Source organism: Strongylocentrotus purpuratus, unplaced genomic scaffold (assembly GCF_000002235.5).
Source record: "Strongylocentrotus purpuratus isolate Spur 01 unplaced genomic scaffold, Spur_5.0 spur5_scaffold_3, whole genome shotgun sequence".
NCBI classification, from domain to species: domain Eukaryota; kingdom Metazoa; phylum Echinodermata; class Echinoidea; order Camarodonta; family Strongylocentrotidae; genus Strongylocentrotus; species Strongylocentrotus purpuratus.
Window position 1 is genome coordinate 19288587 of NW_022145609.1, and position 15917 is coordinate 19304503.

At 37.0% G+C, this 15917-nt stretch overlaps 1 protein-coding gene across 1 annotated transcript; it reads left to right on the forward strand.

Moving 5' to 3' along the window:
- Positions 1 to 566: 566 nt before the first annotated feature.
- Positions 567 to 14443, forward strand: LOC753693 (serine/threonine-protein kinase Nek8). The gene is made up of 15 exons (XM_030995578.1): positions 567 to 703; positions 2290 to 2495; positions 2834 to 2889; positions 3549 to 3775; positions 4494 to 4575; positions 5126 to 5337; positions 5863 to 5954; positions 6901 to 7100; positions 7769 to 7913; positions 8443 to 8637; positions 9612 to 9762; positions 10318 to 10457; positions 10912 to 11073; positions 12088 to 12243; positions 12397 to 14443. Exons 1-15 carry the CDS (start codon positions 657 to 659, stop codon positions 12414 to 12416), a joined length of 2091 nt encoding a protein of 696 aa, XP_030851438.1. The 5' UTR covers positions 567 to 656; the 3' UTR covers positions 12417 to 14443.
- The last annotated feature ends 1474 nt before the right edge of the window (positions 14444 to 15917 follow it).

The window sequence follows — 15917 nt, forward strand, 5'->3', positions numbered from 1 at the left end:
CAATGCATTTTATTTTCAGATTAACAAGCGTCATCAATTAGATGATCAGTATTTTACCAATGCCATAAGATAATGCTGATAAGAACAATAAGGCAGAAACAGAAAAGGTATTGTGAGAAATATGACAGATGTCAGAATATCCCAAGGATAAATTATATAATCAAGGTGGTCAGAGGGGGGGGGGTATGCCTCTGAAACTGCTCATACCCCCCCCCCCCCTTTCACTTGTGATCCCCTTCATACATGCTACAAAGCCTGATGTCGAAGGTCATAACAGCAAACAATTTGAACTGGACATAGTTATAATGTGAGCCTGAGACTGGCATGGTCCAATATCTCGTCAAGAATTTTCTTGTAAAATTAATGATCTAAAGCTAAATGCCGTCTAAAATGATATGAAACGATCTAGATTTTTAAAAAAATGTACGTCTCACATAAACACCGCGACCCCGTGTTTAGTAGCCTAGCATTTTGTCTACTCTTCTTCTTTTAAATAAGTCCATAATGTTGTTATTCCTCATCTGAAGATCAATGCAGGATAAATTATTTCTTTTTAAATTATTGTCTCTAAGCCACCATAATTCTGAGTGACCCAAGATTATTTGTTTGATCGTCGCTAAGAATACTAGATTTAAATCAAATTAGAATGCATTGATATGGAACAGTATGAGAAGATTAAAGTTGTTGGAAGAGGTGCATTCGGGTATGATAATTTTTTTATATGCCATTATTCATTTGAAAGAACTGTGTTCATATTTTGCTTTGTCAAAAAAAAATGTACTGTCCCACATGCTAACTTTCGTGTGTTTTTTAAATTGTATAGGCCTATTATTCATTTTATTGTGTTTTTCCTGTAGCTTGACTTTACGAATAATTTTACATTTCCCAACTATTACTATTGACCATATTCTTTATGAATGTTTTGCTAATGCTTTTATTTTTTGTTGAATGTATTTGCCATTATAATTATAAAATAAGATGCTTCCTGACCTGTGCAGTGTCTGTGTGACTTTGTGCCTGTGAATTTCATTCATTGTTTGTCACTTGTTCATCAGTTCATGTACAGCTTTGTTATTATTGTTTGTTAAAGCTATCTGTAGTACTTTTACAACTATACTAGCTTGGATCTATTCTCATATTTCTGACTACCTATGAATTGTCAGGGAATAATTTTCCTCAAATTTTTTGATTAGCAATTTCAGCCGATGGATAAAGAGTAAAGTACCCGGTAATCGGTCAGCTCCGGTTTTCGGCCAATTGGTTGGATACATGGTAAAATCACTTTAAAATACATCGCATAATAGCATAACACATATCCCACACATACCATACCATGCCAGTGTCACTGAAGAACCACATTTGCAATGAAAAATATATCCTAAAATATCACATTTTAGCGATGTAATCGGCGGTCCCGCTACCCAAATCTGAAAAATCGAGTTTCTTACGCGTGTATGTAAGAAATATGGGTACCATAAAATGAGCTTTATTTCAAGTATTTTTCAGATATAGAGCCCGATTTTGTGCTGGTCGCAAGCTCAAAAGTATCTCATCGCATGTATTAAATCAATGCAGCCGCACACCGCGACGCACACACGATATGTCCGTCTAATTCAGATTCCAACTTCCGATCACCGCTGTGCCTGTATTCGGTCAGGCGAGCACCCGGGAGCTCCGGCGTGGGATACCTGCTCCGCCCGCGTGTGCTATACATCAGCGCAGAAACGCACGGCGCGCGCGAGCGCTTCCGATTGACTTTGTACATGCGGCCGTAAACTGAAACGCTCGGCCGATAACCGGCTCCAAAACAGTGAAAATTGAAATGAATATTGTCATGGCAATTCGTGATTTTTTTTGGGGATTCTTTTTTTGTTTAAATAATAATAATATTTGCTTCATGATTTGAACAAGAAATGATAATAAATAGGAAGTAAAGAGTCCAATAAATAGGATTTTGTCTTAAGTGGCCGAAAACCGGGTACTTTACTCAATATATATTTCAAATGAAATTCTGTACATTTCTATGGAAGAAAACTGCTACACAAAAGATATTTTGTATAGCAGTCATGCAAAAATGCATAGCAAATTGCGATGCGATACCAGGAAAATTATTCCCTGATTGTGATTATTGATTCACATCTATGGTCTAGTCTCTAGGTACACACTTTACAACTGCACATAATAATTGCTTTTTAAAATATTTAATCACCGTCTGTAGCTGTTGAATAATGAATATTCTCTCCTTGACTCCTTCGTAAATCAATCATATGTTGTCATTTCATTCTTCAGGACTGTGTACCTGTGCCGCCGGCTGCACGATATGAAGCTGATCATCATCAAACAAATTCCAGTAGAACAGATGACCAAAGATGAAAGACAATCAGCGCTGAATGAAGTGAAGGTGTTGTCTATGCTGGACCACCCAAACATCATCGAGTATTATGAGAACTTCCTGGAGGACAAGGCCCTCATGATAGTCATGGAGTATGCTGAGGGTGCGTATGACATGATGATGATGATGACGATGATGATGAAGATGATAATGACGATGATAATGGTGATGATGATGATGATGGAATGATGATGATGATGATGATGATGATGATGATGATGATAATGATGATGATGATGATGGTGATAATGATGATGATGATAATGATGATGATGATGCATGATGATGATGATGATGATGAATGATAATGATGACGATGAAGATGGCGATGATGATGAATGATAATGATGGATGATGATGAACGCAAAGACAGCAATATTGTAAATAGTAAGTAGTTCACATTTTTGTAAATTTCCCATTCGATTCTTTATTTATTTCTAGGTGGCACAGTGTTTGAATACTTACAACAAAGAGGAAATGCTCTAATTGAAGAAGATGTGAGTATGATTCATACTTGGGCTCGTTGCAGAAACTGCTTTTAGTCTCAGTTTACTGAATTCCCATTCTGAAGCATGTAAATTTTCAACATGGATTTTGATGGGATGTGAACAAACATAAGCTTGCGACAGATTCATGCAACAGACCATTGTTACAGATTGCCATTTTGTATGAGAAATGTAATGATATGAAACTATGTTTAATGGCCTGAGTTAAAAGACAACCTGGCAACTTGGAATGTATGAGGTCTTACCCTCTTGGTTCATAGTGGACCATATGTCAAATTACAAATTTAGAATAATTAGCATTTAGCAAAGCAATTTCATATTTTGAACAAAATTATGATGATGCAGTGACCTCATCGAAAGCTAGAAAACCTAAAGCTACTATACCACTCTCTGTGGCTCATTTTAAAGCTTATCTGCACTAGTGTGGCCAGGAGGGATTAGACCTTCCTGCATGGTCACTGACAGGTGGTTATCTCATCAACTCGGCTCTCAATTAACATATAAAAAGAGGACCATGGGGAACCAATGGTCACCGATAAGGCATTGTTTACTATATAAAGGGCGCAAGTAGCTATAAGTAGTGCAGTGGGGCTTTAAGACAGACCCTAAATACAACAATGATTGGACGCTTTCGTTCATCCCTTTCGTAGGAGGTATTGCGTCTCATGGCTCAGATCCTGCTCTCCATGAAGCACGTCCACTCCAAGCAGATTCTCCACAGGGATCTCAAGACACAGAACATCCTCCTCAATCGGGATTGTGACGTCATCAAGATAGGAGACTTTGGGATCTCCAAAATACTCAGCAGCAAGAGCAAGGCCTTCACGGTGGTGGGGACGCCTTCGTACATTTCGCCGGAACTCTGTGAGGGAAAACCGTATCCTTTTTATACAAACTGTAACAAATCACTTTTCGTTGCATCACTTTCAGGATCATTATTTTTTTAAAGAAATATATTAAAAAATGCAAGAATTACTTTTCCAAGCTGTTTTTGTTTTCTTCTTCATTTCCATTTCACTTAAGATTTTCCTGGAAATTTCAATCAAAAGTCCTGTACAATAATATGTTGGATACAGTTTGATATTAGTAGGCCCATAACACACAGTTTAAATAAGCCAGATAAAGGTCATTTGTACAAAACTGTAAAACTTGTCGAGACGAATGCTGGATGTGTGTTCATTAAAATTAGGTAATTATTATTCATGATGCACAGGGTGTACATTCTATGATACACGGGTGGAAGTATTCTTTTCAAGAGGGCAAACAAAAGGTATTCATTTTTTATCATTGGTTATTCTAATATGCGTGAAGTGGGACCTCTCCATGTTTAAAAGATCTGTGGATATCTGGGCGTCGTTTGTAAAAGTGGCATCTCCAAAGTGACTTACAGATTTCAGCCTGGGACACACATCTCAGGCACCATCGTCAAAAATTTTCAGAAAAAGCAGATTATAGCATGTTTATACTTAGGTAAATGATTCATTCTTCTAGACATGTGATTTTTTATTTTAATTGTCCATTTTGCCATTTTTGTATGCTCATCGTGTTGCAAGAAATTAGCTGTTCATCTTTCCTTAACTCACGTTATGACACAGATACAATCAGAAAAGTGATATGTGGGCGATTGGTTGTGTGCTCTATGAGCTACTCACACTCAGGAGGGCCTTTGAGGCAAATGTGAGTATGTCATCCAGGAAATCTGCCCCTCTCTTACCTGAACATAAGGGTTTAGGGACCCTTTCCTTCTTCATTAAAATGTAGCCAAAAGGAGGCATTTCCACCCCACTAATGGTTTTTCAAGATTGTGTTGATAACTTTAAAATTATGTTGACATGTACAAAATACTTATGCCCTCTCATTTTTTATTTATTTATTCCTTATTTTATTTTTTTTATTTTTTATTTTTTATTTTATTTTATTTTTTATTTTTTTGTTGGGGGAGGGGATGTGGTTTTGTTTGTTTTTTGGTTTTGGGTGAGTATGAGGGGAGGGGGTGTTGTCATGACATTTAAGTTCATTTTCTGTCATATTCAGTAGGACTGCAGCCTCTCAATAATATGGCAAATCTAACTATTCTAATCCTTGTTAAACAAATAAGATACGGTCCAGGTCAAAAATGTAGTAGCAGATAAATGGTAGCTTTAATAGTTTCTATGATGCTTTTAGAGACCATATTATTAGTACTTAGGATTAACCTTTCTTATTTCATGTTCCACGTGTGGTCTAGAACCTACCAGCTCTAGTGATGAAGATCATGAGGGGTTCCGTTGCCCCCATATCAGACCGATACAGTGACCAGCTCAAGCGACTCCTCCTCCGCATGCTCCACCTGGATCCTGATAAACGACCCACGATAGACCAGGTCATGGCCGAACCAATCATCTTCAAGGCTGTCATTGAAGTATGCATGACGATGGGGGCTGTCAAAGTCCATCCCAAGTGAGTTTGATACTCCTATTTGGGGTACTTTTGTTGTTACTATCATTGAAAAACACCTAAATATTTTTGGATAAGGTCGATTATATTGTATCACCTTGGTATATAACTATTGCTTTCATTTTATTATCTGCCCTCAACCAGTAAGTATATGTATAATCATTCTGTGGTAACCTTTCTTTACTATTTACATCCCCTGAATCATAGTTAGAAATTAACCTTATGAATAATCTTTTTCGTTGTTGAGATGAATTTACCCTCTATTTTTTTTGTCTCAAAATTTATAATTTGTTTTGTAAAAATAGACAGGGCTGTTAGCACGAATGTTAACGCTGCTCGAATCTTGATGAATCAATATCAAATTTTAATTCTTTACCTTATGTTTAGTTTCTTGGTCTCTTGCTAGACATGACTCTTAAAATTAGGATTGATTCAGCACTATTTCTCTGTACCAGGTATTTGTTTTTTGGTAATCAACCTACAATCTTTTTCTTTTTCTATTTTTCTTGTGTAATGGTATCCATCCAGGACACATCCCATTCTCTCCTCACGGCCCCCAACAGGAAACCAACGCAGGTCAGCATCTAGAGTTAGCAGTGCTAGATCATCATCACACCGATGTAAGTTTTAAATACAGGTAGTGATCCACAGTGTTTTTTCGTATTTTGAAGTTACTGGGAATCAAATTATTTGCTCTATGTAAAGAGAGTGTAGCTTGGCAAATACTGGTAAACGCCATCTACGCGTCTTCTTTTGGACAACTGCACGTAAAACGAATGGACTTGATTAACGGTAGTCAATGAATTATAAGCCTTTAGGTCAGTCAGGAATCCCATGACTTTTACAAGCCTATCGCCTGTCTGATTATAAAGCTATTTATGATTGGAAACAGACCGAAGTTCTTCTCGCGCTTCAGTTTCGCGTATGTTGCACGCATGTGATTGCTTCAGTCGCATCGTCCATAGTCGTATTATACCTGATTGGCCCCCGAGTCAGGCCACGGGAAAGACACATGTTCTTGTCAGGCTGCACTCCCTTTAACATAACATGTATATCATCTAGTTCTCTAACATTTATTCATTTTGCCAACATCCTGATCAAGTGAAGTCAATATGCACAAATATGCACAAAATCCTCTCCCCACTTTCCATAGTTTTGTCTCGGAGGGAAAACACAACTTATCCTAGACATATAAATGGTATAAATATACAGTCGAATGTTGCATGTTTTGCACCTTTTAAGTGTGACTTTTATTACTGAGACTAACCATTGTTATCTATAAAATGCAGATATTTTGTTGAATTAAGTTTAGAAGACATATATGAGAGCCAAGATCGGCAAATATAGGCAAACTGACACTTAACATGTTCAAATACAACTAAAATCTTTTGACAATATTACTGATACCATGTGTGTATTAACATTTTATAGAATAATAAATGAAGTGTCGGTTTGTCTTTGTTTTACGCTTCATTTCAACAAAATTGTAGCATTTTACATGTAGAGGAGGATTATTGCTGACTTATATATTTTTTTCTTTTTTTCTTATTTCATCTACACATACAGCTAACATCATACTAGAAAGCAGTGGCAGCGGTGGGCTTCCCAAGCCCCGCCCTCTTTCCTTGATCTACTGCTGGGGGAATGGTATCCCATCCCCTCTCAGGCTGCCCCTACCCCATGCAGACACCAAGGTTCTGCAGGTCTCTATCGGGAGATCACAGAAGACTGGTGTGACCCACAATGGCAGGCTCATCATCTGGGAGGTAAGAAATATAAATGTGTATTTATTATTTTAGAGATTTTGAACATGACGATCTTGCGTAACATTAAATAGTTTAAAGAATCCAATGTATATTATCAGTTAAACTAAGGATTGACCTTTAAAGGCTAGTAAGTTATTTTTGAAGTTGCCCCGCCCTTTAACTAATGCCTGACTATACTCATTTTATCAGTAGTGTCAAAAATAGGAAACCACTGTCTGATAGACTTGTCAATGGTACGTCTATATATATATTAATACACATGTAGTGCATATCCAAGGGCAAATTAAGATGTGACAAGTTTTGCATTTCTGAGTCTTCCACATATCTTCTTACTTGAAGTCTACTTTGTGAATATTCTACAGAATAGTTTGGAAGATTTATAGGAATTATATTCAGATGGCAGCAAGGTGCTATTGATATATTTCATCTCTTATATAGGGTAAACTGACAATACAGCTCTTTAGAATAACATATTTGTATTTTATATGTGCTGAATTCAAAGATGTCTAATCTTGCATTGAAAGTCAAGAAGCAGTATAATGTATGGCACATACTGAGTGCTGTAGGTCAGACGGTGTCCTTGTGTATGCTAGGTACTGCTATCGTTAATGGTTCATTATCTCTAGTTACCATTGGTTCTCTGTACGTTAACCCCCCCCCCCCTGCAGTCACCATCAATAGGCACAGACTCAGGCCTACCCGGTGCAGTAGATCAAGTGGTACCATTGTACATACCAAGGTACCTAGAGGGTCAGTCAGCTGTTTCTATACAGAACGTCTCATGTGGTGACCTGTTCGTTGCATGTCTCACAGGTGAGCAAAATCGTATCTTTGATGTTCTTCTTTATTTTCTTTTTGTTTTGTTTTGTCTAAATTTGTTTTTCTTTGTCTCAAGATCCTTGAGATCCATGTTCCTTTTTTCAACATTTTACTATAAGCCTGTGGGTGAGCTACATAGTCGGTCCGAGGGTCACCATAGACCGTCTCCCCCACCCCTTAAGACAAGATTTCTTAGTGATGCTTTCCTGATGGCAAGGACCCTAAGCTATGACTGTAAGTCTTATACAGGAGGCTACAGAACTGACCAGGCTACGTTATCAAAGTTTTCTCAACGTATTGCAATGTATTTATCAAGGTATCTTTTCCCAGCTCAGAAGTTGATTAGTAATCTATCTTTGTACTTTCTCTTTCACCATCGTGTCTTTCTAATCCGCTATTGTGTCTCATTTTTATCACAGTTTTCTAGTTAGATATGACATGCTGAAACAAGTGTATAGATTAAGACAATCAAATCTGTGTCACAAATGTTTATGCTATATTTCGTACAACATTTTATCAACAGACAGGGGAATCCTGATGACGTTCGGAAGTGGCGCCCATGGCTGCCTGGGTCACGGTAACTACCAGGACCTCTCCCAGGCTAAGATTGTGGAGGCCCTCCTGGGGTACGAGGTCGCGCTGGTTTCCTGCGGAGCGTCGCATGTCATGGCGGTGACCAATGAGCATGAAGTCTTCTCCTGGGGAAGGGGAGACAATGGTAAGTAGAGGCTACCCCGGCTAGTCTTGAAAATAGACAATTGACAATTAATTAGGTTGATGTGGACATATATATATATATATACAGTCAAACCTGCTTTAGCAACCACCTGTATAGAAAGACCACCTGTCTACAAAGACAACATGTTTTATTTTTGTTGAAAAGGTTTCTCATTGAAGTATGTACTAACAGGACCTGTACATAAAGACCACCTGCCTATAAAAACCGCTCTTCTTGTCTCCTTTGGGTGCACTGCATGGTCTTTATAGACAGATTTCACTGTACATGTATTTCTCTTTTTTAAGAGTTGCAGTGATAGAAAATTTGTCTAATTTGATAAACAAACACTTCACCTTTGCAATTCCCAACTTATTACATCAACAACTTGCAAAATAATCCTAATGCCAATCATGTATTATATGAGAGCTTATTTCTCTGGATCATAGGGTTCTTGCTAAGAATATATGAATCAAAGTTTTTAAAAAGAACGTCAAGTTTTATTCTTTAAAGGAATGTGATATTTTAATCTTCATGTCCTGTATGACGGTATTCATTTGAATAAAATGTATATGTTCAGAATATTCTGTAGTGTAACTTTAGTTTTTGGTGGATATATTGCTTGCTGCAAAGCTGTCCTGACAATTAAAGAAGATTTCAAGAATTGTTGATGGATCCATGTAGATAAAGATGTCTGAGTTAATGTCTTCTGAAAATGTCTCAAATCTCTCCTCTTTGACCATGATCAACAACTTCTTTGAAAATTTGTATGTAAAGCGCTATGAAACAACAGTTGGTTTGTAAGAGCGCTATAGAAATGACTTTATTGTATTGTATTGTATTGTATTGTATTGTATGGTATTAATTGACACCATGACGATAGCCAAGATGATATTATCTCCAATACATGTTTTGTAAACTTGCTGGTACTGACACTGTGAGGTTTAATGGAATGTTATATGTCTTGATGTTAACAGGTCGTCTTGGTCTTGATAGCCAGGAATCTGTCTCGTCCCCTCAGGCGGTAGTATTACCCCCTCAGCACCGGGCTAGATCTGTCTGCTGTGGGGTAGACTGCTCGATGCTCATCACAGAGGAAGGTGTAGTCATCGCTTGTGGCAGCAACAGGTATAATGCCCGCCACTCATTTTCTCATATTAAAGATATACAGTCAAACCTGTCTATAGGGACTGCTCAAGGGAAACAAAAAAAGTGGTCTTTGTAGACAGGTTCCTTTAGTACCTGCTTCAATGAGAAATCATCTTCAAGGGAAGCAACATATGTGGTCTTTGTAGGCAGGTGGTCACTAAACCAGGTTTGACTGTACCATAGGTTACAAGAGGCTCAGACACCAATGTGTCTATTGTGTCTTCTATTGTCCTGCAAATCGTTTTAAGGTCTTGTTGAGTTCATAGAGAGCATTTGAATTGATTTTGTTGTTGTATTTAGGGTCTGTCTTAAAGCCTATCTGCACTAGTTTGGCCAGAAGGGATTAGACCTCCCTGCATGGTCACTGGCAGGTTGTTATCTCACCAAATAAGCTTTAAATTAACATAAGAAAAAGGGGACCATGAGGGATCAACGGGTACCGCTTTATAGGCATTGTTGGCTGTATAGAGGGCTTAAGTAGCTATAAGTAGTGCAGTGGGGCTCTAATATTCAACTTTCTATCCTGTGAATTAGGTGCAACAAGTTAGGCCTGGACCAAGGAGAACAGCAGATAGAGGAAGTCTTCTCTCTCACACAGGTCGCTACCCATCCACTACCACAACTCAATATCACTTCAGCCGCCATCGGTACATCACACTCTGCTTTCATTACAGGTTAGCATTGCATTTTAATCTTGGACCACTACATCCCCCCCCCCTCCCCCCCCCCCCTCCCCCCTCCCCCTCCCCTCCCCCTCCTAATTATAATGGTTAAACCTTAATTCAAATTTAAACTTTATTGATTTCAATCCAAACAACAGATAGGATCATGCTCAATTTTTGTTATACATTGGATAACAAATTTCAAAGTTAAATTAAGTGTAACATAGATAATTGAGAGTAAGAGTAAAGATACCAATAACCAGGAATGACACTAATTGAAATACTACTGAATGTCACACCTGTAATAAAATACAGGGATGAGCATAAATTATATTACTTGTAATACTTTATACAATTTTGTTCCCCTTTTCTTTTCATGGGATTCTTGAACACTGAGAAAGAAAACAATTAAAGTTACTTTTATAAATGAATATTTTTTGTTTCTTTTTACTACTTACTACTATAGACAAAGGAGAATGCTACACCCTGGGTTCTAACCAATTTGGACAGCTCGGCTGCAGGACAGAAACCACAACTCCCAGAATCCCATGCAAGCCAAGCTTTCCTGATGATGTCACCCTCACCCAGGTGGCCTGTGGAGACATGTTCACCGTCGCCATAACGACAGGTTTGAAATCCATCTATCTTTAAAGGCCTGGTCCCACTGCACTTACGGATGCAAAAAGGATGTAAAACGTAAACAAAATCTTGCCATCCATTAGAAAACGCTATGCATCCGTTGTGTACTCATTGCATACGTGTTTCATACGCTCTATCTATCGAGCATCCGTCCACTGTGATTTCATCCGCGCAAAAAGTTTTGAGCTGCACAAAACTTTTAGAACGGATGAACTTCCGCCGTGTACGATGTAAATCCGTGACAAATACGAGCAACAAATGTTCTTTGTCCGTTATCATCCGTTAAACGTCCGCTGTATCCTTTCTGCATCCTCTGGGCATCCTCGCAACTTACATCCGCTGCAGCTGAAAACGGAAAGAAGGAGGAAAGATAAGGTACATGGAACGTCTATACATCGTTAGTAGCACGGAAATAGAAAGGATGTCAGCGTATGCATCTCGTATATAAAGTATTCAAAGCTGTCATCCACTTACATCCGCTTTCTCCGCTAGGCTTCCGATGAACATCCGTTTAACATACCCGCTACATACTACCCACGTCCGTTATTTTCCGTTCTGCTTTCGCAAATTTTGTCCATTTCTGGAGCGGATGAAAACGGATGGAGCCACACGCGAAATTTTGCTCGTCCGCTGTGTCCGTTATGCATACATTTTGTGTCCATTGGCCAGTGGGACCGGGCCATTAGTGTTTACCTAGAATATTCAGTGGTATCTTTTTTCGTGGCCAAAAAAAAGGAAGTTCAGATCATTCGCAATCTTTGTTTGGTAACCTGCATCATGAAAACATAAAAGAAAAGGATTTTGATGTGATTGAAATAAATGTATCAGGACAATTACCCCCTGCAGGACAATCACCCCCGAGAAATTGGTAATTGGCCAGAGGTTGATTGTCCAGGGGGTAATTGTCCTAGAACCAAATAAATAAATACATGAATTACATGTAAACTCTCACAGACTTTCTGTTATCCATGGAAAAAATGTCTGTTATGATTTATTTTTTCAGATGACAAAGTCTTTTCATGGGGTAAAGGGGCAAGAGGAAGAATAGGGCGCCCTCTACAGGACACCAGTGCACCACGGCAGGTCCGTTTAGTTGACCAGGACATCAATGTACTATCTGTGTCATGCAGCCATAGCAACACCATCATTGCATCAAAATGTGAGTAGATGATTTTAGGGAATTTTTTGTGTCATATTAGTATTCTTGATACATGGATGTATTAAACAGACTATCTAAAAAAAATATCTCCTTAAAAAATTTGATTTCATGATATCTGATTAATTTCTACCCCTTTTTTTTCTTTGTATTCAGATGTGGAGAACGAAGCCTAAAAGTTATTGAACAAGACACATGTATTCTTCTATGCAGGTAATAACAGACCGAGGCGTCATAAATCACTTATACAGGAAGTACTTATGCAGGAAACTCCTGTAATATTATGGTGGTTTTTGCATGTATGTTTATCAGACATTGAAGGTTCTATTCAAGTTCATATTTCAATGCTTCACAAATGTATTTAATACGAAATGTTAGTATTGTAACTAGTCTCTGAACAATGAATACATGTATTTTTGGACTGGTTGCATTTCAAGAGCAGATCTTTAAAGCGAGGGAGATGGCAGTCAGTTTTCATGTGCAGAATGCCATAGTTCGCTGACACCAGGCTTGGTGGAAATACCATTAATGGGTGTACAGTAACAAGTCTGCACACAGCAAAACCATAGTCCTATCAAGAAATACCCCCTAGTCTCTCAGAGAGTCTTTGGGTGAGGGAAACGTAAGATAATATTTTTACCTTATGGGGGAATGGGTTGAAAATGTAAAGGAGTACATAAGGCCTGTTGGTCATAATACTAAAGTTTAATCCTGGTGATTGACAACACCTGTATTCGGGTGACACCCTAATTCCCCATGAGAGCCGACTACAATGCGTCTTTAAAAGAAGACATCAAGTTTTTTTTTTTAATGGAAACAATTTGTCCCATAACCATCTTGTTTTGAATTTGACCATTGAAGCATATAGAGAAGACAGCTTCTTATGTAATACCAAACTTGAAAGTGTAGTATTATCGAATATGAATTTCCATTAGGCGTGGACCCTATACTAGTAGTTCATTTTATAATGGGTAACAAGCAAATGTTTTGTTTTGGAGAATACTCTCGGGAACCGGTTATTTAACATACATGTATATTATATATATTTTTGTTACGACTATCAAATTTTTTGTTGACGTTGATATCACAGTCCCAATGATGAGACCAAACCCAGACCGACACAAGACCACACGATCAATGATATATTCATTATGGCCCTGAAAGGCCGTCAATTTGGAGTCAGTTAGGAGTCGGTTTGGCAATGTGACCGAGTTGTTTAGCATAATGTGATCAACATGAATATTTGTTATCTTTTTTTTATCTTATGGTCACATGATGTTACAATTCTTTGTATCAAAGATCATGAATTCAGTATTAAACTTTAGTTATTTACCTTGATATATTTTGTATCCATCTTTGTATTTAAAAACACACATTTCCATAGTACTCTTGAGAAAGAAGTTTCAGCTGAATATTGATTAATTATTTATTAACCTGTATATACTCCTTTTTATGAAATTTAATAGCTTTGGTATTGAACACATTATATATTTTTCATAGAGTACCAGTACTATACGATTACAGAATCATGTTTCACCATGTTATGAGAATACATGTATTGTCATATTATAGTCATTGATCATAATTATTGGTATATATATATGATTTTTGTATGGGTTTTTTTTAATAAGGTATACTGTACTTACCAAGATAATCGAGATTTACTAAGACTTTTGTATGAAAAGTGCTGAATTTTGTATGTAGCTCACCTTATGAGGGTTAAAATCTGTTGATATTTACAACACCTTGATCTGTAATGTATTTCTAATAGGCGTCATTGAAACTGTACTGTAGAGTGTAATATCAAACACTCAATAAAATAATATATGAAGAGTTATATATGATTTGATATGCTTTAATCAATCCATTCTGGATATGCATGTGAATGTAAATTATGCATTTTAATTCAATTGCTTTTTTCCTGAATCACCACCTCCTATTGAAGATGAATTGAAGATAAATTTAGTAGCAGTCAAGTTTACCCAGCCCACTTTGTATGTTTACTTATCAGTATTAATGAGGTGAACTACATACATATTTTTATGAAACACCTTGAATTTTGATAAAAAAACATTGTACAACATTTATTTATATTGTTCTGTAGAATAGTTAGTTAATATTATGTCACAATTTTATCATATGCAAATTTCATGTGTGCTTCCATGTTTCGTATGTTAATTGATTAGGCTTACAAACAAGGTATTACTAATGTTTTTATTTTATATATTTCATATGAATATCGTGACTATCATCTAAGCTACATTTGAATGTAAACACCGTGATATTATTATTCGCCTGTTAAAACTAGACATTGCAAATTGCAATGGAATTTTTCAAATGAAAGTTTGTGTGGGGGAAATGTTTAATTATGGACTGCAACATGTGAGGTTTTAGATATCTCTAGGAAGTCGAGTGTGACGGTATTCTGCATCATACTACCACTACCATGGTAGCATCAGGAGTACCAAATGTGTATTCCTACCACGCAATTTCTACGGTATGTTCACTGCAGTCAAAAACAATTAATCACTTTGACTATCCATGCAAGATTTAGAACTGTTTTCTAGGATTAGACTGAGGGTTTTGAAAACTAGTGTCATGTGTTTTTACGAAAGGCGTATATGAAAGGCTGAATAATATTTCCTTCTCATGCAATAATGTGTTTTTGTATGTAACTTATTTTTGTGTTCAACTCCCACCCTTTAAGGTTGGAAGTATCTTTTTAATAAATATATGATTGTCTTTACAAGAATTAGTGAATGAGTAATTTCTTTTCAATATCAGAAGCATTTGACTGAGAGAATGGATTTGCACTTTCCCAAAAAAAATATTTGCTTCAAACTGCCTAAAAACAAAACTTAGTAATGTGCTTCTAAAAGAAAACATTTCCAAGTTAAATCATTGACGTTGACACCGCTATTCCCACATTTTCAGCACCTCCCCCTCTCTCTCTCTCTTTCTCTCACACTTACCCTTTCTCTTTTCCTCTTTTCTTGTTCTAAAACATTTCCATATTTTCTTTATCATCTCTCTGTTTCTCTTCTTCCTCTCTTTCTCATTTCACAGTCCTGCATGTTTTAACCTCTTCCCCTTACAAGTGTCACTCGTAATACAAACAAAAATTATGACATATACATGTTGTAAACAAAGGTTAAGAAATTCTTTCCTCTCTTTTACTTGTAGTAAATATCTTACAAAATGGAAAAGAATGAATATATACAGGTACAATGAACACAAGTAGGTGTTATGCCTTCATATTTTTTAAACTTACATAGTCCCTAGGTGAAATGAGATGCCAAGCTTTCATACACACTCTTTGGATTCAATCCTTCTTTTTTCATAGAAGAAAAAAATTGACCCCCCCCCCCCCCCCCCCCCCCCCCCCCCCCCCCCCAGGAAAAAGAAAGCGATGAAAACAACAATCCTTTAACTTACCTGCTTGATAAAAGATAAGTAAATAAATCATTGGATTGTCAATTTTATCAAATCAAGGATTCAAACCTGTACATCGTGCAGGTAAAGAAGAAATTACTTTACTTGTATCCATTAATTTAGGAGAAAATATCATTTGGCATAATAGTTTGGAATACAGATACCATGTATTTACTCTGTCTTTCATAGTAATAATTCTTCAATGATTTCCTGAATTATGCACCAACTCATAAATTCTTGCTGTT